This window comes from Fulmarus glacialis, unplaced genomic scaffold (genome assembly GCF_000690835.1).
Source record: "Fulmarus glacialis isolate BGI_N327 unplaced genomic scaffold, ASM69083v1 scaffold22846, whole genome shotgun sequence".
NCBI lineage: Eukaryota > Metazoa > Chordata > Aves > Procellariiformes > Procellariidae > Fulmarus > Fulmarus glacialis.
In genome coordinates this window covers 647-26030 of record NW_009217796.1, presented here as the reverse complement: position 1 = coordinate 26030, position 25384 = coordinate 647, and the positions used below count along the sequence as shown (strand labels likewise).

General features: G+C 48.6%; 1 protein-coding gene across 1 annotated transcript in view; it reads right to left on the bottom strand.

Annotated features, from left to right (window-relative positions):
- GATA4 (GATA binding protein 4) overlaps nucleotides 1-25384 on the bottom strand; it is a gene marked incomplete at its 5' end in the record, with an annotated part of 26027 nt that continues 643 nt past the window's right edge. Inside the window, 6 exons of the mRNA XM_009579822.1 lie at nucleotides 1-471; nucleotides 1620-1762; nucleotides 2012-2099; nucleotides 3256-3381; nucleotides 6016-6185; nucleotides 25136-25377. Coding sequence (XP_009578117.1) covers nucleotides 289-471; nucleotides 1620-1762; nucleotides 2012-2099; nucleotides 3256-3381; nucleotides 6016-6185; nucleotides 25136-25377 — 952 coding nt within the window. The remainder of the gene's footprint in view (nucleotides 472-1619; nucleotides 1763-2011; nucleotides 2100-3255; nucleotides 3382-6015; nucleotides 6186-25135; nucleotides 25378-25384) is intronic.

Sequence of the window (25384 nt, the reverse complement as noted above, 5' to 3'; positions counted from 1 at the left end):
TGGCTATTTCATAGAAGGTGGTGACAATCAAATAGAGAGGCTCATTTAAAGTGGGAAAAAAGGCTTCACATCCATTAGTTACTTTGAGATTTGAGTCTTCTCTGTTTGTTTCATAAGAGCTCTCCTACACCTCATATAAGTCCTCTTTACCTCTTTGCTGGACATCTCACAAGGGGATAGAAGGCAGGAGAGCAGGGGAGGTGGGAAACAACATTGACTTGATGATTACATGGCATCTTCTTCATCTCTCAAGCAGATTAGCCTGAAGTCCATGGGTGGAAGACCAGGTTATGCAGTTATGATGTCCCCGTGGTTTTCAGCTAACACCAGGCTATTCCAGGAGTCCTGTTTGGAGCTGGTTTGTGGAGACTGGCTGATAGCTGACTGGTAAGCCTGTGGGGAAAGCTTCAGAGCTGAAATCGCAGGGTGAATAGATGATCCATGTCCAGACATGGCAGAGACTGAGAATGCCTATGGAAAAAGGAAAATCCTGTGAACAAAGCTTCAAACCATAGAGAACCCTATGAGTCCTTTTATGGGACTCATATTGTAATAACATCTCTGCGGGTTTGCTGTAGAGCTGCAGATTGCAGCTTATGCATGATACTTTGGACAGGCTCTTTCCTTCTTGTTCCAGACCCTGTTCTTTCCTATTACTGCATACAGGGCATCTTGTTCTCTTCTAAATGTCAGAAAAGATCATTTTACCTCCCAAGGCTTGAGATTTCATCGGCCTTGGGCTCTCCTAGCTTACAAATAGCCTCCTGTAGATTGCAGGGCACATAACAGTGCTGCAAAGTGCTGCAGGTGCAGGATCAGTCCAGCGCAACGCTCAACCACATGTTTTTTTTCTCCAGGGATCATTTTGTTTAGACCTTGGAGTTCGCTATATGAACATAAAAGGAGAGCAACTGTCATATACCTCTGCGTCTTAATCGTGCCGTGCTATGAGGATCCTTAACCAAGGCACAGTTATTAAACCTGCAGACATTCGCACAGATCAGCTTCCAGATCCGGGTGTTGCTCAGCAGGATATGCACCTTGTGTGGATGCAGTGCTGGTCCCAAGACATCTAGTGGTGGATATGGTAAAGAGCACACCATTTACCCTGCAGCTCTCTGTTATCGTGCTGGCTTGCTTTACCTTTGCAGGGACTCGACTCGGTTAGATTTGGGCTGTGTGAGTTTATTCTCCTCACACTGCATTTCTCATATCACTCAACACGCAGCCAACCAGTGCAGAGAAAGCAGGGTAATATGGCCAAGTTTTTCCTTGCTCAGGACAAATCAAATCAAATCATACAATGGTAACGGGCATTTTCTTGCTATGAGACCTACATAGCTGCCCAGCTAGAAGGAATTTCATGTTTTCAACAAAGCTGCTACTTCTTGTTGTCCATTCGGAACTGCCACACATCATTAAAAAGCTGTAGATATGGTGACAAGAATGTGGGGTTTTGCCCCATCCTGGAGGATAGATCTCTTACAGTGAACTCCTAGACCCCTGGGTTGAAAAGAGGTTTCGAGGATGTTCCACAGAGGTTTTGAGGATGTTCTTCTCACCATGTCTACCATCCTAGTTCCCATCTTTGTCCCACTGCCAGCATCTCGCCTCTGTACCTGAGAAATTGGGCTGGGGTGCCCATAATGAGATGAGAGCCCAGGTTCTGTTTTTATGGGGCGCATTTCCTCAGTGGTCGTGGCACTGCTGCTGCTGCTGGTGGAGCTGGTGGTTGGAGTAAGACTCTCGCTGCTGGACGGACCTGTGAGAAGGAAGACAGTAAACCAGGCTCTTCCCAAAGACCTTTCAGTACAGAGCTGTACCCACCCACACAAAGCTAGTATAGGCAAAAATAAAAAAAAAAGTGGTCGGAAGGGCTTTCAGACATCCCCCGTTTTTGAAGAATCAGCCCCATTTTGTGGTTGGGTGTCTGACTCACAGGCCATGATGGTCAGAAACACAAGTGCACACACATATACACGTACAACAAACTCCCTCATTCAACACTTACCTGCTGGCGTCTTTGTTTTGTTAAGGTTCTTTGGCTTGCGCTTCCTCGTCTGAATGCCCTCTTTTCTCATTGCTAAAGGCCTTGGAACCTACAGACCCAAATATAAAAGCACATTGGTTTCTGTATGTCCATGTATGTCCTGTATGTCATCTAGGAGAACGTGATTCCAGCTCTACCTTGTAGGCTCCATGAAAAACAGCTGATTCAATTGAAAGCAACAACAAGATGGAGCCCAAATTCACTGGTCAGCACTGCTGTGTGAAGAGATATGTCAAAGCTACAAGATGTGCATCCAAATGGGAATAGATAGGGTTTCCACACCATAGGTATAGAGTGTTTCAAGGCCAGAAGGGAACAGCAGCTCATCTGATTTATTTTCCTGTTTAACTCAGAGCAGAAAACGTCTTTCTGGCTAGGGACCAAGCCTGTGTGGGGAGACCTCCCTTAGGAACTGATCCCACTGAGATAGTCACCCTCATGGTCAGAAACACGCTGGAATTTCTAGAATAATTTGTTGGGTTAGGTAAGGCTTCCCCTCATCCACCTTGTCTTCCAGCTTTGACCTGTCTCTCATGAATGCTCTTCCATCCGCTCTGAAGCACTGGAAATCCTTGAGAGCATGGATATGTATAAAAAAACCTGTAGGAGTAGCAATGAGAAGGAGAACGGGGGTTTGCTACTAAGCAATCGCCAGGGTGTTGAAGGCCTCTGTCTCTGCCATGGGGGATGGCCCTGTTGCCACTGACTGGTGGGAAAAGGACTGGAGATTTGCATCTTGAAGTCCTGCTATGCCTTAGACTCCAACGGGACTCTTCTAGATATATCAGACATGATATGTATACATGACTATCTGGACACCCGTGCAAGAAAAGTCATCGATCACTCCCATGTCAAGTCTACAACCAAGTCCTAGCTAGGATCTGACACCCCGTGTGGGTGTCTTTGTGCTTCTGACTCAGATTTTTCACTAAAGTGCCTGAATTTAGGTGGGAAGAATCTGGGCCTAGTTTTATTGGGTTTTAAGACTTGGATGCACAGGGTAGCTAATTAGTATGTGAGAAATGCCCTGCATGCATCATCCCTTGCCAGTATAAACATGATGTAATGTTGAGAGGGACCAAAGCCCAGAGGGGCAGCAGGAAAAACAGCTCCAGGAGAGCACCGAGTTGTGCAACGAGCCCAATCCCCAGCTTGGTGCTATCGATACCCTCCCCATAAAGAGTAAAGATCAACGACGGTGTTACCCCATGGAGCTTCATGTAGAGTCCGCAGGCGTTACAGACGGGCTCTCCCTCGGCATTTCTGCGCCAGAGCGTGGTTGTCGTTGTGTGGCAGTTGGCACAAGAGAGGCCGACGCGGCGAGAAGCCGACTGCGAGAAAATGCAGAGGAAGAAAACACATCAGCCCTCCACTGCTGCCACCGGCAGCATCTCAGATCCCAACGAGTTCGCTCCAGCGCGCCTCAGGTTTTCCTCTCCTCTTGCCACTCTTACTTCTCTGCCTTTTTCTCTTCTCACCTTGCTGCAATACACAGTTGCCTTTTTCTTCCCCTCTTGCCTTTCAGCTCTGCTCCACTGCCTTTCCACTGTCTCCTGCCTGCCAGCACTGTGCAGACATCTCAGCTGTCCTGGGGCATCTCAGATGGTGCCAGAGACATCACCTGAACAGAGCCCCAGATCTCCAGTAGGTCTAGTAGCAGCTTAGAGACCCGCTACATGTGCACACACCTACATTAAGGTGTCTGGATCTCAGACCGTCCTGCCCTTTCATGCTCCCAAGCCCTTCACCTTCCAAGCATCATGGCATATCCCAAGAAGACATTATCAATGCCATGAATGTTACATACTCCTTGCTGGCTTTGCGTGATGTTGCTCGTGAGGCTTGAGGGGGAGATAAGAAAAAGAGTGCTTCCAGCAGCATCGTCTTCCTAAAGATAAAGAGGGATAATTAATAGGAAACCACACTAATGAAGCAGTACAGGGAACAGGCCTTTTGAAGTTCCCTTTCTGGGTCAAGTGGTTTAGCCAGGCTCAAAAGGCCACAGGATGAAGACAATGGGCTTGAAACCATATAAAATACCAGTTTTGAGCTTGGAAGCAGAGTGGGAGGTGGGGGAAGAAAAAGCCACATCCTCCACACCTGCCTGACTCTTCCCAGCATCCTTCAAAGCTCAGGTCGGAAGAGGCTGAGGATAAAGTCAGGACGGGCTGGGGTCAAATTCCCTCTTTGATAAACTGGGGACTGAACAGAAGTGCTAGAGCTGTGTGAAGATGCCTGTTCTCGCTGTGCCTGATGAGGAGCCTATAGGGAGGAAATCTGGTGGTCTTGGACATCTACCCAGCTCTGCAGACCCAAACAGCAGAGCTGGCAGCTGTGTAATGGGGTGAAAGCCTGGGAGATGAGGACCTGGCAGCTACCAGGGATTTCCTCTGTGATCTTTGCCACAGCTTTCTCTCTGTGTCTTCTCCCTTATTATAAAACAGGATCAGTTTTAAATCTACAGCAGCAGGACAATAAAAAGTGAAATTCAAGTACTTCTTAAGACTTTGAAAGCTGGAAACCCCTTTGGTGCAGAGAAACCAAACACTGCTTTAGTTGTAACCTCAACATGCATTAGCTTCAATCATCGGCCTTTGTAAGTGGACAGAGAGCTTAAAAGAGAGCTTGCAGCAAAGGCAAAGATATTCCCTTTCAGGGCTCTCTGTCATATCGCAGTCTCCGAAAAAAGGGGTTACACAGTGACAGATTAAACCCAATCACTTATACTGAATATATTTATTCAGGTAGACCAATTGTCATTACTTTAACCACACCCCTACGTTGCATCCCTAGACATATCCTCCTTTTCTTCATGGAAATTCTCTTCCAGAAGAAAAAGCAGGAATTCGGCCATTTTTGTAAGATTTCCAGATTGCCATCTGCCCAGCCAAGTGGCAGGAACGCATGCACAGATCTGCACAGATCATGCATTTATATTTCTCATGGGGTTTTCCAAGCCTTACCCCAAGGCTGTGCATTGTTGCTTGCTCCAAAGGACCAAGCCTGGTACCCAACGGGCCATTCCTGACTACACAGATGTGCTCACGGATAACCAGTAAATGAAACAGGGCAAGGGCCTGGGTGCCAGGGTACAGAAACAGCCTGGCTCAGTCAGTGCAATGTCTAAGAAGGGGTTTTCACAAGAGGGCGCTGGGTGGCTGTGGCTGATAGCAGCGCTCAAGCTGCCAGTGTCATTTTTGACACTTGCAGGGGACGTCTGGGTTTGAGCACAGACAGGTCTAGGCAATGCAAAGGGCAGGGCAGGTTGGGGATGGAGCCTCATGGAAGACAAGGAGTGGGGAAAAGATGGCCCTCAGGGATGGCTTGCTGGCTCTTTGCTGCCTGGGATCACGATGGCCTCGTGTCCTGGGGCCCAGACTACAGAGACCTTCCCAAAACCCCTCACCAAAACAGGCAGGGACAGGTAGATTATCAACACTGAGATGTTCCCATCCCCCAGGTTCCCATACCCCATCCTGACCCCACAGGCTTTGGGATGCCCTGACCTGCCCCACAAGTCACCCAACGGAGCCGGGATCATGGTATCCAGAAAAGGTGGCCAGTCGCCATGAAGCGAATAAGGACCCTGAGGGTAAGAGAAGATGGACTGCTGGTGTGGTGGAGCTGGAAATGGTTTCCATTCATCCTAATATGCCTACAGGGATACTAAAGCAAAGATTGGCTTTTGCTAAACCGACACCATGGTACTGCCCCTGTGTTCTACAGCCCCTTCTACCGCCTGGCCTGGGTGTCTGCAGAACTGGTCTGGACAGTACAAGGTCTTGGAGTGTACCAAGCACGAGACAATCTGGCTTATTTTGGAAATTTGGACCAAAACCACCTAGGTTGGGCAGATGGGGACCCGAGGACTTGAAACACCCCTGGCATCTCCACCCAGCCGAGGTCTTTTTGCCTCATCCTCACACACAACCTTGCCCCACATGCGTTATGTGATCTTGACTTACCAGCCTCCTCTGAGGTTTGAACAAAGGCCGGTTGATGCCATTCATCTTGTGGTAGAGCCCGCAGGCGTTGCAGAGGTAGTGCCCCGTGCCGTCTCTCCTCCAGAGCGGGGTGGACATGGCTCCACAGTTGACACATTCTCGCCCCTCTGAATAATCATCAAAAAATTCTGCTGCCATGATGGGAGACAATGGAAAAGACTTGATTAATTAGGTGGCTGTACATTTAATTTCCGGTCTGATTCTCAGTATTTGAGCTGAGAAGTGACATTTCAAGAAATCACAAACATTCTGATTTTATAGGGTGCAAGAAACAACTCTTCCTTTCTCAAGGAAGCCCCTGGGATTATTGGGAAGAGGAACCCCTTTGCCTGCCATACAGTGTTGGCTGCAGGACTTCTGTGGCAGCAGGGATGTGCTGGGACACAGATACAAGGAGACAGAAATAGAAACCTTCCCTTCTGCTCTGACGTTATCCAATTTTCAAGATTGGACATAGCCAGGGCAAACAGATTGGGGCAGGCGAACAGCCGTGTTTACAATCAAGACAAATTGCCTGCAACCACGGACAAACACAAGCCCAGACCCACGAAGCAGAACTGCCCAGAGACCAGAGAGCTGCCCGGGCATCTCTCAACGGGGCTCAAGCAAGTGTGGGCAGGGAAAGCCGTGCCGGTACGCCCTGCTCCCCCGCAGGACTGCTCCTCACCCAGCCCATGCCAGCTCCCACCCGGCCCCTCCGCAGAGGAATCGCTGCAGAGTGCCAAGGGGGAGAGACGTTCACGTGCCTTCGCCCTATTCTCTGCAGGAGAAGCATCTCCTGAGCTGCAAGAATCCACATGTACAACCCCAGCCGAAGCTGATGTCGGATAACAGACATCATTGGGCATTCACAGGTGTCAGAGACTCAGCTTTTGATGCAAATCTCCATTGTGCTTGATGTCACTCTCCAGGGCTTGGTGCATTCAGCCACCACGTTCCTGGTTCACCTTCCACCAGGGCCTGGCTGCAGCTGTGATGTGAGGGTGAGGACAACTGCCCTGGGCTGGGCCAGTCCAATCCCTCTGGCTATGGCAGGTCCATATCATCTGGAATGTAGTGCAGAGGTCAACACAACGCACCCCGACTGCATCATCATTTGGAAAGACACGGGTCAGCTCACCCTTGGATACCATGCCCTCGAGAAGCCAAGAACTTCGCCTAATAAAATACAAGCATCAGCTATAAGCCTTGCTGAGATGTAAATACATCTGCATCCAGCTGGCATGGCCCTTGAAAATGTGCGTTCCTGATGGTGATCCCACCTGGAGAGTATCAACTATTGAGTTCAGCTTGGGGATGTATTTCTTCTGTTACAAAACCATTCCTTCCTGCACATGGACACGTTCTGTTGTGGCCACCAGAAAGGGAACGCTAGATGGTAAAATAATTGGGGAGAAGAAGAAAACTACAAATGACAGCAAAGGGCTCCGTTACTTAGTGTAGGCTGGGAATAAACCAGGCTGCTGAAAAAATTCCCAACGAAGTACAGTGCACAGGAGGCATTTGGAAGATAGCTTTGCATCAGGACCTTCAGCCATTACAGACCAGCATAACATTAACTCTTAGAATGTTATTGTGCATCTTGCTATATTTTGTGCCTGTCCACCTGCTTGTTATACGAGTATCTCAGCTTTCTGCTGGAAGATAATAGTTCCCCAAACAGCAAACCAACAAAATTTGGCTTCTTGCCGATCTGTGTCTCAATCCCGTGTGGGTTCTCTGAGGTCTAATACGGGTTATGTTCAAACATCAGCCTTGTTTTCTCTTTTCTCCAGACTATTTTTGGAAAATCTGTAGGAAACTACATAACCGTGAAACAGACAAAGGATTAAAAAATTACTAAAGTGGCGCCAGTAAACAGAGACACAGAGAAAAAGATTCACGTGAGCCTAATTCTCCCTAGAAAACCAGGCTAAACATGGCAAGAGATTACACCGTGTGGCCATGGGGAAATACTAGAAAACAGTAAATAAGTGTACCCAAGGGGCTCTGGAGCCAGAAAAGAAGAAATCCAGTATCTTCTCAGCAGCTCAGGAAGATCTCATTACCTTTGAGCAATTCTGGTGGTTTACGAAAGATGGGAATCCCTCCAGGTGATTTTTGTACACGTGGATTCAGTGGTACTATAAGCATAATGCCTCCCTTTCCCCTTTAAAATCACCATTGAGTCGCAGCCAAAATCTACATCAAATAAACTTCCTTTGAAAAGAGAAGGGATTGGAACAGCTGGTCAGGAAAGAACTAATTTCCTTGAAAAATCTCCAAGAAGGAAAGCATTTCACTATTTTTTTCATCTTAGAAGTTGTTGAGGTGCTTGATTATCATTTTCCAAAGAAAAAGCCAAATTATTTTCACAGTAATTTTTGTCCTGTGAGAAAATCCCTTCTTCTTTGAAGATAATTCAGTACAAAATTGTTAACATAATCCAGGAAGAATTTAGCAGAGCAGAGGTAGTCCAAAGGTAACAGTTAAAACTCTTGACTGATTTGAGTTGTGTCTGTGACTAATGACAAAATATCATCTTTCCTGGGATCTTTCCACCAGAAAACCAAAATCTGAAAGTTTTTCATCAAAGAAAAAGGAGAAAATTCCTAACAGTCCCTCAGAAATGTTAAGAGTTGGACTAGCTCTTGAATAAGAAGGTCCCTCAAAATGGGTATGATAAGAAGAAATGTCAAGTATGGGTATACTTCTCTTTTTAGATAAAAACAGAAGATGTGGAGTTGAAACCAGGCAAAGCGTAAGTCTTATTTTCTGACAATAATCAAATTTGCTACTGAATATTGAGTATTTCTTAAGAGTTTGTGTAACACCCAGCTCCACTATCCACATTATTTTCACTGTTGGTTTGTAATCAGACATCCAAAACACCAGTACAGAGCAGTCTTGAGACCTGTTCTCCTTTTTCATCCGTATTTTTTTGAGCTATATTCTTCACTACTTGTTTGGTGGTTTTGGTTTGTTTTTTTTCACTTTCCATGAGTTTTGGACTGGAGCTTCTCTCTTTCACTGGTTTAAGTTTCCAAAAGTCCTCTTCTGCTTCCCTAGTAAGAGCATTTGTGTGATTTTTCCCTCTCAGCTGCAGACAAAGGTGATCCTTGTGAACATTAATAAACAGGAATCACTGGTGCTTGAGACGGGGAAGGAACAGACTTTGTTCCCAGGGCACACTGAGGCTCCACGCAATGGGTGGCTCTCCCTAATCACAGCCCTGATGGGGCGATATCGGATGGGTGCGTCCCTTGCGTGCGCCACCCAGTGCTGAGTCAGATAACATCTGCAGAGTGCAACCTCGTTAAAATCATTCCTGGAGCCCCGTCAGAGCAGAGGGAGCTCCTTGACCTCAAGAGATCTCACCTGGAGGAGAAGCATCCTCTCCTGCTTCAAAGTATGCTTGATGATGGCAAAGGATGTGTTTTGGACACTACTTGATACTGGCTCAGAGAAGATGATGTAGGCTTAGGGCATGCCCTTTAGTGAATGAAGGGCATTTGGGCCCCAATGAAGAAGTAGAAGGCAAAGGACTGGATTTCTTTCTAAAAGAGGTGCTATAATTCCACAGCATCACTAAACTCAGGGATGAAGTTGCCGAGGGGAGCTTTCTGAGCTGACCTTCTGGCCACACAGCTGAGACATCCCAGCTGCTCTTGAAAGCCTGAGGGTCTACAAAATAATGAGAAAGTATCACCTGAATATACATGCAGCCCATGCAGTTTGATGTGGGTGGGTGTCCAAGACCTGGGAAACCCAAACATTCCCAGGGCTCAGAGCCCACAGGAACCGCGATCCACCGGCAGGCTGGGCTATGTTGGGCATGGAGGTCACTGGGCTTCAAGTACACTAATTGTTTAATTTGCGATTGTTATTAATACTGAGGATTAAGGAGGCTCCCCGGGAAAAAGCAGCAAAGTGTTTTCTTGGCTTCCGTCTCAGGGCTGGAGCTCTAAATCCTGGCATTATGAGATCCCTTGACACTTATTCCTTGTACTTAGCAGCCGGGAAAGGAAACGTTTATTCAGGCAGCAAATTGCCCGAGCGGCTCCCGGTGGGCCCTAAACAATGCGGGGGGAAGGAAAGGCTCCCCCAGTCGTACTCAGGGTAATAATTTCCGTTTCGTGGCACAGGAGCCGCTGTCTGATAATGGAGATTTATGGGTCCATCCGGTGACCTCTGTAATAGCCTTTCTGCTGGAAAGATTTACTCCCTCTCCCAAAGCCAGGTACGGCCGCACTGGGACAGGGTTGAGGAAAGGATAACGTTTGCTTGGTTAGGCTGAGAAGGACATCAGCCCATGGCTGGAGCGGCCTCATGTGTGCTGAACAGCCTCATCTTCCTCTTTGAACATACAGCTCCTCCAAGTGCCTTTGCCCAGCCCTTATCTTGGATAATATCAGTCTTGGGATCAGTCATGAAAGTAGATCATGAAATCTTGCTGAATGACCTAGCCGGTGTGGAGGATGGACTGGGTCTTGTCCCTGTCCTGGTCATTGGCTTGCTGTGTAAAAGGAGAACTTTTTCCCCTCGCACCTATAGTTTATGAGGACTGCAAAGTCCCCAGGGCAGGAAATGTCACTTGTGTGTTGCACAACAGTCTCCTAATCTTGGGTGAGGCCTTGAGCATGCTAATGTCAGAAATACTTTCCACAATGGGACATTCAGTCCCCAGGGAGCCAGGAGCAACTCCTAAGTAGGGCACTGGGGTCTGGTAGGGAAAAAGCAGTCTTGGATATGGCCCTTCGTGGCTCTTAGTCATTGGGAGTGGTCCTTCACACTGACCGCCAGGTCCACAGAGATCAACTGGTACGGACAATGCAGGGCTCAACAAGAAATCAGATCTGAGCACCGCCAGCCAGCCCACACCTTTTCCAGCATGGCTAGGACATGACAGCATCTCTGACCAAGGACATGGCCCACCCAAAGTCTGAGTACTTTTGCCTTCCCAACCAGGAGAATCAGATAGCCTCTCACAACCAAGTCAGCTGGAGATCAGAGGGAGGCTGCCCAGGGCTTGAGTCTGAAAAGTGGCTTGAACTGCCTTCTCTGGGTCTCTCCCCTATCTCTGCAAACTTCAACTCTGCCAGCCTGACAGCGTGCCCATTCCTAGGTTCAGACCTTCTGGGTTTATTTGGGCTTTTCTTTAGCAACCCTAAATCTGTTAAAGTTGGAGAGGTCATCTTGAACACGTAAACCTGATGGATCAAGGCCCAAAAGAATAGTAAAGCACCTCCGATAGATTTTGAATCCTTCAGTTCAGAGCCAACAACCAGTTTATAAGTTTCTGTTCCTAAACCAGCCTCTAGAAGGGGACAAAGAGCCCTCCCTCCACTGGTTTGGGTCAGACCCTGTTGTTGCTGCATGAGAAACAACAACGAGGTTGTCTACCTTCTTCTGCCCTCCAGTCCTCTCCTGCCTTCACCCCCTCTGGGTGAAGAGGAATGGAAAGAGACATCCATTAATATAGCACTGGAGTTTTGTTTACAGATGGAGGGATATTTAATATCAACATTTCCCCCTGCAGAAGCGTCTTCTCAACCCAACGAAGCAACTCAGCAAAGGAGAAGCTGTCCTTCAAACACAGCCAGGCACTTACAGGCTCTAAACAGACCCTGAGAGCAGTTTTCCCCACAGAGAAGCAGTTTCCTAAAACGATTTGTTATGATAAGAGGTGAGAGCCACGTTCCTGTGTATACACGAATCCCAAATAGACTCTCAGGGGCACTTGCAGCTGAGGCAAAGGACACTGGCCCCTCGGACACATGGACACCCTGGGATCCCACCCAAGACACCCTCACCTTCTGCTTCAAGGGACAGCCACGACAGCACAGCAGGGGAACACAGAATTTGCCTTTCCCAGCTGCTCAGGATGGTTTGTCCCAAATCCCAAGATCGTTTCCATTAAAAGGTGACAGGGTGGAAATCCTTCCTACGGTTCAAGCCTTTAGGGGTCCTTTTAGTAAGTGTTTTGCTGCAGCTAGTAGAGCTGAAAGTCACATCTTCTATTTCTTTTGAATGGGTTGAGATGCTCCCGTGAATTGCATGACTCCAGAAGCTGAAATTTCAAGGGGAAAAACCCACCAAAAGGTTTCTGGTCAGATCACAGCAGTTAAAAGTGCTGGTTGGTCCAGTACCGTGGCAGAGAAGGGCTGAACTGGAAAGGAAGACAGCAGCAAAAAACAAGGAGAAACAAAAGTAGAAGGGGCAGGGAGCAGCTGTAAATAAAAGAGCCCAAATTTATGCATGGGAGAGATCTGTAGCCAAAAGAAAGCTGTCAGGGAGCCTTTCCTTTTTTGATGGGGACATCATCAGCTTGACACACAGACTGGGATCAGAAAGCCCATGTGCATTATCTTACCCTTGAGGATGTTTCTGTAAAAACAGGTTCTGCCCATTGGCTTTTTCCCCCTTCCTTCCTCTCTGCCTGTTTTCCCTCTGACAGAATTTGGGGGAAATTAATCCAGTGCCCCACTATTTTAGAGACTAGTGAGACCTAGACATGGGGAGAGCAGGACAGTGCCTGTTTGAGTAGTGCCCATCACTGGGTTGGTTGCTGGTGGGAATGTGGCTCCCTGCTCGCTTCTGACCTGGAGTAACAGGAGACATCACCTGTGGGATTGCTGATCTGCAGGAAATGGAGAAGCAGGTAAATTCCCTACACTTAGCCAGAAACACAGTTTCAAGCAAAATGCATCATTGTGCAGCTTCACAGAAATGGCTCGATGCTGTCCCAGAATGTTTTGGGGGTTATCTGACATGTCTACGGTGGAGAAGATGGTTGGTTACTCAGTTGGCTGCCTAGACCAAAGAGCTTTCCCACTGCAAAAATAAAGACCCTACTTATTACTTAGGAAACATTCAACCTGTGATCTGGCTAAGCCACATGCTGCTTGCAAAAAGGCAAATAAATCTGTTTTTCCCTTGCTTCGTGAAACACCACAGCGAGGCTGTTCCCGTGCAACCCTTCCCCAGGCCAAATGTTTCACGTCAAGGCAAAGGGAACATTGTGTCCCTCCCCTGCAAAGCTCCCTCCTCTGCCTGCGGCAAGCCAAGGTCTATGGCACACACCATTGCCAACAGCCAAGAATTCTCCTTTCCTTCGTGGATATGTTTTCCCTGGTTTGAAGGACAGTGGAGGCAGAAGCAGCCAAGGGACCAGCTGAGATCATGTGCAACAGGGACGCGACGGGAAGGTTGGCCAAATCCTGGGCCTGGATTTGAGTTCGGTCTTGGCTCTGCAATAAGCTTCCCTTGAGCAAGGCTTCTCATCTCCTTGCGACACTGTTCTTCCCCCGTGAGAAGGAGCAAAGGCTCTTCCCTGCCTCACTGGAGGGGGGCAACAGGACAACTTTCAAAGGCCACAGTCATAGATGTGGAGACAAGCAGTGGATGGAAGAAAGGTGGATGGAAACAGGCTGGATTCCTCTAAAGCAGCTTCAAACAAACTGCCTGTTTTGGGAAGGGGCAGGAGATGGTCCCTGGCAGACTGGCCGACCTGGTTGCTTGGAAAAGCACTGACAGCTCTCCAGCCCACCAGAACCACCAGACATCAAACCATCAAACCCAAGGGTTGTACCAGAACTGAGTGGAGAGACCGTTGACCCACCCACTGAAGTACTATGTCCCACATCCAAAAGGTACACAGTCTGCTATACAGGAGACAAGCATGCGAACACCCCTGAGGATGTAGGGTGCTTTTGGTCGGACCACTTGCTGGCCACCCCTTTGATAGCAACCTGGTGTCCTACAGCAACTTCTGCTGACTGTCAAGTTGTGTGTGACTGAACTCCAAGGTCTGCTTTCTTTTGCTGGGATGCATGCCTGATCCCACCCACCAAGGTGACCTCCTCTTTCTTACTCCTACTTACAATTCTTACACTTGTAAATATGTGAGGCTCTTCTGATAAACAGGAGATTCCTCTGCTTATCGACTGTCCAAATATTTTTTAACAAATCTTAGATTAGTATGGAAAGCTCAGGGAATGGCCAGGATGGGACCATCCACAACCTGGGGTCTGCTTGGCAGGAGGCACCTGGAAATGGTCTTTCTCTCTTTTGACAAAGGAAAAACAGCTACAGCGTTATCGTCCTTGAAATACGTCCCATCTCCAAATGGACGTGCCCTAGCAGAGGCTCTTCTTTCATGACTGCAGAGGAATGGTCACAGAATCACAGAATGATTTGGGTTGGAAGGAACCTTTGAAGATCATCCTGTCCAACCCCCAGATCATCTAGTCCACAGTGGGGGAAAAAATATAGAGGATCAGGAAAGCCTGGGATTTGCAATGCCATGATCCCACCTGGGCAGCTGTTTCTGAGTTGGGCACAGGCAATGGATCACCTCCGACGTGCGCAGCTGTGTCTGATGTCCCCACAGGGGACCACAAGCAGGTGTGCTGTGGAGGCATGGCAAGCTGCTGCTCCACGGCTGAGCCATGGGAACTGGCCTTATGGCTACTGGGTAACTGGTGAACCGGAGCCAGTTTCTGGATAACTGGTGAACCCTGACCCTAAGCCCAGCTAGCAGAGTCTGGCCATGTTCAGATGCTCTTGGACCCCAATCTACGATGGTCACATCCAAACTGCTTCCCAGGACCTGCACCAGGAGATGCTTGGGTCAGGCTGAGATGGTCTGAGCTTGGACCATGCCAGGGGCCGTGCTAACGATGGAAGAGCATGGTCTGTTGGGTTCCCACGGCTGGCATCTGGCACTGGTTCATCATCAAGCATGACACAGCCTTCATGTGCTCTTGGCTCGCTCGGGCTTCTACAGAGCAGCTGATGAGCTGAAACTCCTTGAACCACGGGGACCCAATGGCTTGTGGTCGTACACCCTAGTGCAGCATCTGTCTGATGGTGACCATCTTGTCTGTCTGTAGAGGTGACTACCAGCACCCAGGTGAACCAAAGCCGGGGCCAGCTCTGGCCCCGGGGAAATTGGTGCTGTTTGGGATCATTACAAGGACGTCAGCTAGCCAGATGTATGCGGACAACAGAGCCAAACTCTTCTCAATAGTGGGAGAAGGCAGCACAAACCACAGGCTGGGCATGAGGAAAAGCGTTTTCATTAGGAGGTGGGGGAATTTCCATCCCTGGGCATTTCCAAGCCTCATCCAGGTAAAGCCGCAGCTGCCCTCAGCCACTGCTTGTGGTTGTCCTGCTTCAAGCAGGAGGCTGGACTAAAGATCTTCCAACCTGCATTTCTGCGATCCTGCAACTCCAGAAACTCAGGTGTTTTTGGGTTTTTTTTTCCCCAGACTGGTACATAAAGACATTTATGCAAATCAAATGGGCAAAATCCTGCTTGTAGGAATATAATTAATTGTATCATTGTTATCATGTGTGTGTATAATACATATGTGTGTATATATATATGTACATATATATAAATGTATGTATTTGTATATATACACATATACCATGTCCTTAAGAATGCCATTTTAGCAATCTAGGATTCATCTCTAATCAACTCTGCTTTTGCTATTAGAATTATTCTATGGCTATATAGAACATAGCTGTATAGAACCGTGTGTATATACGTATTTATATATATGTACACAAATATAACACACACAGATGCACACACGTATATAAAAAACCCCACACACTTTATATATATAAAACAAATATATACCAGGTATACATGTAGATGTGGCACTTAGGGACATGGTTTAGTGGTGGACTTGGCAGTGTTAGGTTTACGGTTGGACTTGATGATCTTAAAGGTCTCTTCCAATCTCAATGATTCTGTGTGTAGGAATATATGAAATACGTAGGGTTTATACTGCTCCGCATGTCTCGGCCCTCTCTGAGCATGACGGCGCTAACCAATTTTGACGATCACGTGCATATCCAACCCCCCGCCCCAGTTTTCTGTAGCTCGCTAATTTGGACACAGGCTCTGACTCCAGTTCGGAGGTGTCGCACTGATAAATACCACCCAGAGGAGTTACACCAAAATAAGTGAGGCCAGATCCCAGCCTCCCTACGGGACGCCAGCCAGGGACAAACAAAAAGGTGTTTACTACGGTTCATCACGTTACAGGGGACAGTCAGTTTGTCTAACCCCTGGCCCTTCTCTTTTCCTCTTTTATTAGTTATTCTGAACGTTAAGTCAACTCAGCCCCCGAGCGGGGCGGGAGGATGGAGCGATTCTCCCGGCCGCCGATAAAGCATCTGCAAAGGTCAGTTCGCTCAGAAACTGCAGCCCAGGCCAATAAACCGGCAGGTACCGAACTTATCAGGGCAACATATAACTTGCAGTTTTTCTAACTCAATTGATTGGACTTTTTATCTAAAATAACAGGCATTATAAGATAGGCGAAAGTCGAGATAAGGAAGAAAATTGAGTAGGTTTTGAATCAAGATCAGCTTGGGGACAGGTTCAAACTCCCACACCTGCCCCGGAGGAATCAATGAAAGTTTCTTGGCGTCGTCCGCTCGTTTTGAAACGCTGCTGAAGTTGAGTGAACTTTGAGACCGCGGCGTTTATTCTGTGATTATAATTAACCTGCTCACCCGTTGTTATTGATTTTGCGTGAAGGGAGGTGACAGAGTCTGACTGGGATGTTGGTTTAGGAATAGAAATGGTTGGGGAGGGCAGGCAGCGGGGCAGGCAGGTAGCCCTGCCAGAATGAGACCCTGCCCCGGCTGGGGGCAAAGGGAAGGGGGTACAGGGGGGATTTCACCCTCCTGCTTGTGCTGGGATCTGGGAAAAACCTCGAGGCCAGATCTTCACATCAAGAGGGTCAGGGTAAATCACAGCCTCGATGATCTGCCTCACTGAAGCAACGAAGGACTGAATGTGGGAAGCCCCTGGAGAAAAGCCTCAGTTGTACCCGGGATCCAGGGCATCCTCCCAGCCCAGGGGAGCGTGAGGAGGAGACATCCCCCCAAGCCAGCTGCCTCTCTCGTGCTCCACATCACCAAGGCATGTCCCAACTCAGCGTCCTTCCCAGCAGCCAGTCCCCCGAGCAGCCAGCCCCTGGGGCCAGCACTCCCTTCCCAAAATAATCTCAGACATCTGGGGCCAAACATGTCATTTGGAGGAGTCCTGATGTCTGGGCCTCACCGCCTCACTGGTTTTTTACAGCTCCACGCTGCAAGCCCTGAATATTAAATAAAGATGGCTCCCTGGCTTGCAAACCCAAGAGCCTGGCTTGGAAATTCATAGGAGTTTAAATAATAAATATTAGGTTATTTGTTTGTCTTTTCTAGAGTTTCAGCATGAAGGCATCAGGGTTTCCCAGCTTTTCTCTTGTCCAGAAAAGCTGCTCCTTCCCTTCCTACAAAACCAGAGCCTGACGTATAATAACATGACTCCGGAAGTTGGAGCTTGAAGGCAAACCGAGGCGCACGGAGGCACGACGGCTGGCAACAGGCGGAGGCAGGCAGCTGAGAAGCAGACAAGAGGGAGATGTCTCCCAAACTGTTCGGAGATGTTTGCAGAGCCAAAGGAGACAGCCCACTCCCCCGGCCCTCGAGGCCAGAGGACAACCTGGAACTTGCTTAAGTGTTATAGACACAGCCAGAGAGCACCGTGCAAGCAGGAGCTGTGGAAAAAGGAGCAAGATTTGGCAAAATCTTGCCTCCGAGGGAGCGACGTGGTCTCCTTCTCCCCCCGCCCCCCCCGCTCCATCTCTGTCCCCAACCTCTTCTGCTGGGCTCGGATTTTAACCTTTTAGGAGAGCAACGGGCACCCAGCCCTACCCCGGCACCCCGTAAATGCTGCAGCTGGAAGCATCGGCCGGAGGAAAACGGCTGAGCTTTGGGAAGAAGAACAAGAGCAGGCAGCGACGTCCCACCGCGGGACCTCTCCTGAAATGCTCCCCCGGCAGACACCGACCTAATTACCAGGGATTAGGAGGAAACATTTCCAGGCAGTGATTTTGTTATCCCAGATTCAGAAGCGTTCAGTACCAGTCCCTGATGGAGACGGGAGATCAGCCCCGCTGCATCGCTCATCCGGCTGCCCTCACCCCACCTCTGGTGGAAAACTCACTTTTCCTTGACTTTCCATGAATTATTTTTTTCCTCTTTCACAAACAAAATGAATTTCCGAGTCTCTCCCAAGGCTGGCGTTCTCCCAAGGCTGGCGTGAGCTGTTTGAGCCCAGCTGGCTCCGATAAGGGGCTCACCAGCTTTACGGGTCACTAAAAATAATTAAAAAAAAAAAAAAAAGCATAAATCCCTTCACGCTGCAATATATAAACCAAATGGCCACTTTACAGAAAGGAAAAAGAGAAGTCCCACTGGCTTTTGGGGAGCTTTCCTGTGCGATGGGCTTCGCCTCCCCCAAGAAAACCTGTAGATCTCCAAATAGTTTGCAGGGGGCCGCGTTTCTTCCCTATGGAAGCTTCTTGCCCGGACCTGATCCTGCACCAGCTCCTGGCAAACCTCCCTTTGCTTCAAAACAGGGATGGGTTTAGGCAAAGTGGGGTTTTTTTATTCTTCTTTTTTTTTTTTTTTCCCATCCTGAATCTGAATCTGAATTTACGGGGAGGGCCTGATCCTGGAAGCCTTGCCTGGGCGAGACAGCAGGATCGGCCTCCGAAAGACAGAGAAAACAGCAGAAAGACGTGGGAAGGGCCCAACTTTGCCCCAACTGCCCCAGACGAAGGCTGCATCCTACATTTAGGTGTCCACCCAATTAAGCAAAAAACCTCTGTACCAGGAAATAACTGAGAAAAAAAATAATCGCCACTTGGTGGTTCTTGGAAGCGCTTCTTGGAAAAGAAAAGAATTATTTTCGCTTCCAGTTGACACTGCCCCAAACTTGGCTTTAAAATCCAGACCTTGCCAAAACCCAAAAGCTGAAAGGTTTCAGCGCTGATGGCGGGGTCAGATCTACGTCCAGCTTCGAAAAATCTCTGCCCAGATCTCCTTTCCACGCAGACCCAGCGCCCGCCCGCGCTTTTTTGGGATGAGAAAACCCAGCTCCAGCTTCTCATATTGAAAAAGAAATCACCACCGAGTGTTTAAAAGGGTGCAATAGCACAGGGAATGCTGCAAACTCAAGCGTACCCTGCAGCAAATGACCTTCTGAAAAACTGCAAGGGGTAAAAAAAAAAAAAAACCCACATTTCTGCCATATGAGACCTTACGACGGCATCGCTCGGCGCGGCAGAAACGGGGGGGTTTCAAAAGAGCCTTTAATACCACTTGTACCAGCCGCTGCGAAGGCAATGATGATCGAATTATTTTCAAGCGCTGTCACGCACGTGTAAGCACCCGTGTATAAAGACCTCGCTGCTCAGGCATGGCAGCTAATTAGGTTTAATTTGTCATTACAGATGTATTTACAGCTTGGACCGGTCACCATGACCGATGATGTGGGGAAGACTTGTAAAGGCCAGAGAGATTTTAATATTTTGCCGTAATGCTGGACGTTATCCTAGCCAACTGCAAGATTTTTGCCCCACAAAGGGGACCCACAAGGGTTTTATCTTCCCCCGCCCCCCAATAAAAGAACCCTCAATCCAACCTTATAATGAAATCTCCTTTTATAATTCGGGTTAATTTTGGAGGTAAGAGCACGTTCTCACGTATTTCCTTGGCTATTGAAGCAGCATTTCACACTCACCCACCAAAGGCCTATTTACACCTTCCCGCCAGACAGCAGCGTGAATTCGGGATCCATCGACACGGCGAATATTTGGCATTTCCAATCTCCTTTTCTGCAATCCTCCAGGCATAATTACACACATCCCCCCCCCCAAAAGCAAGCCGTACCCGTAACAACCCAACCTTGCCATTGCAACTGAGGGGATTCGGCAGCATAATTGCGTTATTTGGGGATCACACGTCCCCGTAACACGGGGCCGGTGCGGCCGTCCCAGCGAAAAATCTGCATTTCTGCCTCTGCCCTCCCAGCGTGAACAAAACCGGCTGCTTTAAGCCCATCATCTGAGCTCTCGACATGGATCCCTGCCTGGTTTCGCAGGCAGCGGTGAGCCCCAAATGGGGGGGCAGACGCTTCGTTAAGTCTTTTTATAATAGGGTTGCAAAAGCCTCGAAGGATCCGAGATATTCAGCTGCATCCCCCCACGTTCCTCTGCCTTGTGCCCCCCGGGAGCATCGCCGAGCAGGGAGAAATCCCCAAATATCCCATTTCTGCACCTCCTTTTCAGTAAAGAAATTGTAGGGAGGGAAGGACACACCAGGTTAACGTGCGGGGCAGGGAATTTGGGAACAAAACCTCCCAAAGGAGATGTATTATATTTCCACCCCCTTTATCCTACGCGTGCAAAAGCTCTGCAGGGCTCAAGGAGCAAAGATTTCAGCCGATGAGAAACAAGGTTTCTGCAGGTTTTGAGGCTACACTATCAAGGGGGTTTTTTAATTGCATCTTCCCTTAAAATTGCATTTTTCCACCTTTATTTTAACAGCCCCTGCACACACCCCCTCCCCGGCAGCAAGAGGCTGCTGACCTTCAGGCGCAAAATCTTGCTCATCTCGCTGCGCTGCTGCTTTTTCACCCGATTTGGGATTTTTATTTGCTGGTTGGTGCTATGTTGGTGGGGTTTTTTTGAGGTATCCTTAATTTTACAGCCATGGGGAGCAAGATGGTTTGCCCATTGAAAACACCCAGCTGCGTTTGGGATAACCCCCTTTGGGGAGCCTCTCTCCGTCCGCCGAGCCGAGGTTTCTCCATCATCAGAGGAGCACGGAGGCAGCAGGATCGGGTCCAATTTCCTTTGGGAAACACCAGATAAACGCTCATCTGTTTTCAAGGATTTTGCCTCTTTCCCCCAAACTGGTGGAAATAAATAGCGAAAGAGCAAAATACAGGCTGTCTCTTAAAAAAACCCGCTGTTATTGCTACAGGGGTAAAGATGCGCATGTGAGTGCATGTGTGGAGGAGAAAGATAATTAATCCTGGCTTAATAAAGTCTTAGATTCAGGACCACTATCCACTGCCTTAAGTTTTACTGCTTTACAAAAATTCACAAGCATTTATAATGTATTATATACTACACCGTGGCTGTTCTATGCAACATATGTATTTGTATTTGGTAATAAAGTGCAGTTTTCAATGAAGGAACTGTATTATTACTAAGGGTGATATAGTGCCCGTGATGGTGATATTTTTATTATTGTTGTTGCTTTATTTCTAATTTAAAATATACTGTCTGGGGACTTGGGGGGGGGTAAAAAATCGTTGTGTGTTTGAGCTCAGTCTTGTATCCCCTAATTCTGTGGGTTTTATCCCAAATCCCAGACTAACCGGTGACAATTAAATTAGGTGGGAGAGCAGAAGGCGGCTTGAAACCCTCGGGGGGGAACAAAGCCCTGGGCCAACCTTCCCCGCCGGCGGAGCCGAGGTGAGAAATGCAACCGCTTACAGAACGGGGGATGTAGGGTCCCGTGCAAAATGCAGACGCGTGCTACGGTCCCCATCCCTCCATCCTGCGTCCCCATCCCTCCATCCCGCATCCCCATCCCTCCGAGGGCAGGGATGCTGGGCATCCCCCATCGCCCGCTGCCCCACGGGGAGCAGCCACCTTCTCCATAGGTGCGTGGGGAAGGTCGGGGGCTGGTTGTAGAGCAGAGGATTGTAACAAATGCCGATGAATCACTGGAAATTCCGGGCCCCGGGGATGCTACAGGGCAAATCTCTTAGCATCCCTATGGGAAAGCTTAAGATCTGGTTCACAATCTCTCCCCCACCAACAGTAGAGAAGACATTTTCCAACCCAGCGTCTGCTCCAGGCTTTGATCTTTCCAGATGCTGCTGCTGCTGTGTTCAAAGGGTGCCTGTTCGGGGAACCCCGACTTCGACTTAGTCAAACCAAAATGCAAAGCACCCATCGGAAATGCCCGCAGCCCCTCGCCCCGACTGACTCCCAACCACATCAACCTCAGCAAAAGAAAAAAAAAACCCGCTGCTTTTTTGCGAAAAGTGAAATCGGAGGGGGTGAGGATGGCAAACCAGGATCTGACCCTCCATCCCCAGCCTGGAAACATCCAGGAGGCAGCAAGCGGCAGCGGGCTGGATGCGCTCGGGCTCCCGTGCCCCCCTCGGTCCCTGCGCCCCTCTGCCCGGGGAAAGGGCAAGCTGCTAATTTTGGGACAGATTTCAAGCGGGTTTTGGCTCTGGGAGGGAAGTCTCCCGAAAGGGGACTTTGCAGCGGATCCTTTTCATGCCTCATTAAGTCGGGAATTCGAACAACCCCATCCCAGGCAATGCCTGGAGCAAGTTCACGGGCGGCCGCAGGGTCTGATCCTGCCCTTCAGGGTAATGAAATCATTTGCCCAACTTACCCTGAAAAGCCCCAAATTTGACATTTTGGACTCACACCTATTTTCAAATAGGCCCATGTGATTTATGCAGCCATCCTTCCCAGCACTTTATACCACAGAGGTGCATTGGCACCTTTTAACCTAGGCCAAAATTCCTCTTATCAGGGAAAAACAAGATCTTTATTTTTTTTAGTATCATTTTATTTGAATGCATTTTCACTAAACTTCTTTCCCCAGTGCGTTGCTTTACAGTGGGGAAAAAATGCCATGCCCAATTGCATAGACTGCGTATCTATGTCTGCGTATCCAGCTACACCTGCATAGACTTGATCTTCATTATTAAAAAATTAGAATAATTAATATTCTAATGAACCCAGGGGTGCTCTGCAATTAGCGCTAGCCAAAGGTGACGGTTCTCCAGGAAGCAAAATCACTGGAGGGAAATGAGAGCGCTGCAAAAATCACTTGATTCAATATAGCCTTGCCTGAAGGATTTTGCTTCCACCCTGAGATTCCTCATTGTGCAAAGAATAAAAATATCTTTAGTCCTAAGGAAAGGCAAAAGAAGGAGTCTGGGCTCCGCCGTGCCAGGGACAGCTCAGATGCTGAGCTCAGATGTGTTATTAAAGCGGGTCCGTGATGGGCGCAATCCACGATGGTGTTTCCCTCCCACTAAATCTTTTAGTGCCTTCAGTTTTTCAGCCCTTTTCACCCTTGCTCATAAAAAAAAACCCACCTCCCCGCTCAGAAACCACCAGCCAGCCTTTACGTGCCTCATACAACCCCCTCGATACCCGCAGCCTGTGCAAAGCATCGCCCCGGAGTCGAGAAGGGACCCGGCTGGGAGCAGCCCGGCACGGCCGCGTCCCGACTCGGGGAGAAGAGGGAAAGGGGCAGCTCTGGACCTTAAACTTCTTGCCCAAATCCATTTTAATCCTGAATTTTAAACTCGCCAGCTTTCAAGCAGTTTCTTTTTTTTTTTTTTCTTCCCTACCAAAAACCAAGCACTTTTTATTTAAAACCCAAATGCTTTTTCCACGTTCAAGGCAGAGACACAATTAGACCCACGCTAATAAATCCCCCGGTTTCTGCCGCGCTGCCCTCGGCGATGCCGGAGGCGATACCGTGAATCCAGCACCCGAATCAGGACCTGGCGATGGAAGGGGGTCCCGGCTCCTTCCTCCTTCATTAGTGACCGCTAACATTTTCTGGACTGGCTCAACACATCCCAACTTCCTGGTGCTATTTAAAAGCCCAGAAAAAAAACCACTTTTTTTGCCACCAAAATGCAGGCTGCGAGACCGGCAGTGCAAACTGCTGCTTAACGCAGGGCTTTGAAATCCCCAAATCACTACGCTCAATCTCTGGCACCTTAAAAGCTGCCGGGTATTTCTGCAATTCTTCATTTGAATTATTTTGGTTTTAAGTCATTTTTATTACTAAGAACCCTTTTGAGACCACTGCAGAAAGGTGATATTTTTTTTCCTCAGGAAGAGATGGCACAGTAGTCAAATAGGAATGCGCCTTGTTGATAATATTCCATTATTATTTGATTATTTGATTCATCCTGCTTTTTTCCTATACTTTCTACCTTCTCAGGGCTTCCCCAAAACATTGCCTGCTTGGCCAAAACTTTATCCTTAAAGATAATCTGTTCCCCATTTTAATTTCATGACGCCCAAAGAAAGGCAAAAGGCCAAGCCTTCACCGACACCCAACTTTCCTTTCTTTAATGTCTTCAGAGAATGCTAAAGATAAAGCGAACCTTGCTAGACGCGACGGAAAAATCACCCTCCAAAATTCAGGTTAAAGAACGCAATCTTAAAATCTATCTGCAGCCAAATTTGAGTCATTTTCTTTGTTAACCCCAACCCCGAAGCCGACAGAAATACCTTCATGGAGAGAAGGCGGGGAGGAAAAAAGGGTTTACGAAACCGCGATGCAGAGATGTGCCCCGCATTTCTCTCGCCTTTTCTCCCTCTTCTGCCATACAAAATATAAAAGGAATATTTTAAGCCATTCGGGGCCGATTTCTGGTCGTAGGACCCAAGGGAACTTAATGAAATGAAAGGCTCCGAGATAGAGATTGGCACAAGAGATTTTTTGGGGCAAGGAGACACTGAAATACAGGGCTGGGTCGTTCAGATGTGCCTGTGAGTCCCCCAAAAAGCGTGATAATAAATGTGGATGCGTTTCTTTTGCCCCTTCTCCATTGTCTCTCCCCCCTCGGCGCCAAATTTCCCTTCGCTTTCCCTTTTTCTAACCTAACCGACCTTTCCAAAAATGAAAAAAAAAAAAAAAAGACATAACATAAAACAGCCCAAAGGGAAGATCTGGGATTCACAGACCAAACTTTGATTTTCCCCATTTTCCAAACAAATTTCCTCATTTTACACCTAAAGCAAGCCGGGGAAGGGGCTGCCTGCACGCCCACGGAGCACCGTGGTCCTGCACACCGCGGTCATCCCCATCGCAGCCCCTAAATCCCCGCAGAGCTATTTGCGGAGCCAACAGGCCCTTACACGGGAGCTCGGCACATCGTTTCTTGCCCCTCCAGGCCTACCCTAAATTATATTTATTTTTTTGAAATTGTGATCCTTGAGGATATTTTGGAATATTTTGCAGGCAAAGTCCGTGTGCAGGGGGGCAATCGCAGCACCGCGGGGACCCCCGTGTTTTACAGCCAGAGAGGCGGCTCCGGCAGCGACATCCCGAATACGCCGTATTTCTCCCTCCTGCCCTTCGCGCCTCCTCACCCTACCCAAAGAGGGGTGCGTGCACAAAAATTTGGGGAAGCGATGGGGTGAAACCTTCCCTCTCCCATCCCAACCCTGGCTGCGCTCACCTATGTTGGCATGCCGGGTGGCTGTGGGCGTCCCTCGGCTCTGCAGGTTGTGCAGCATGGGGCTGTCGAAGGGTGAAGAAGTCCAAGTGGTGGCCATTTCGGGGCTCATATAAGCCGGGTAGGGGCTGGAATAGGAGCTGCCGAAACCCCTGCTGTATTGCTCCCTCCCGTTAGCAGAAAGGTTCAAGGAGCTGCTGTAAGCCGCCGCGGCTTCCCGGGAAGAGGTGGCGGGGATGGGGGTGCTGGTGG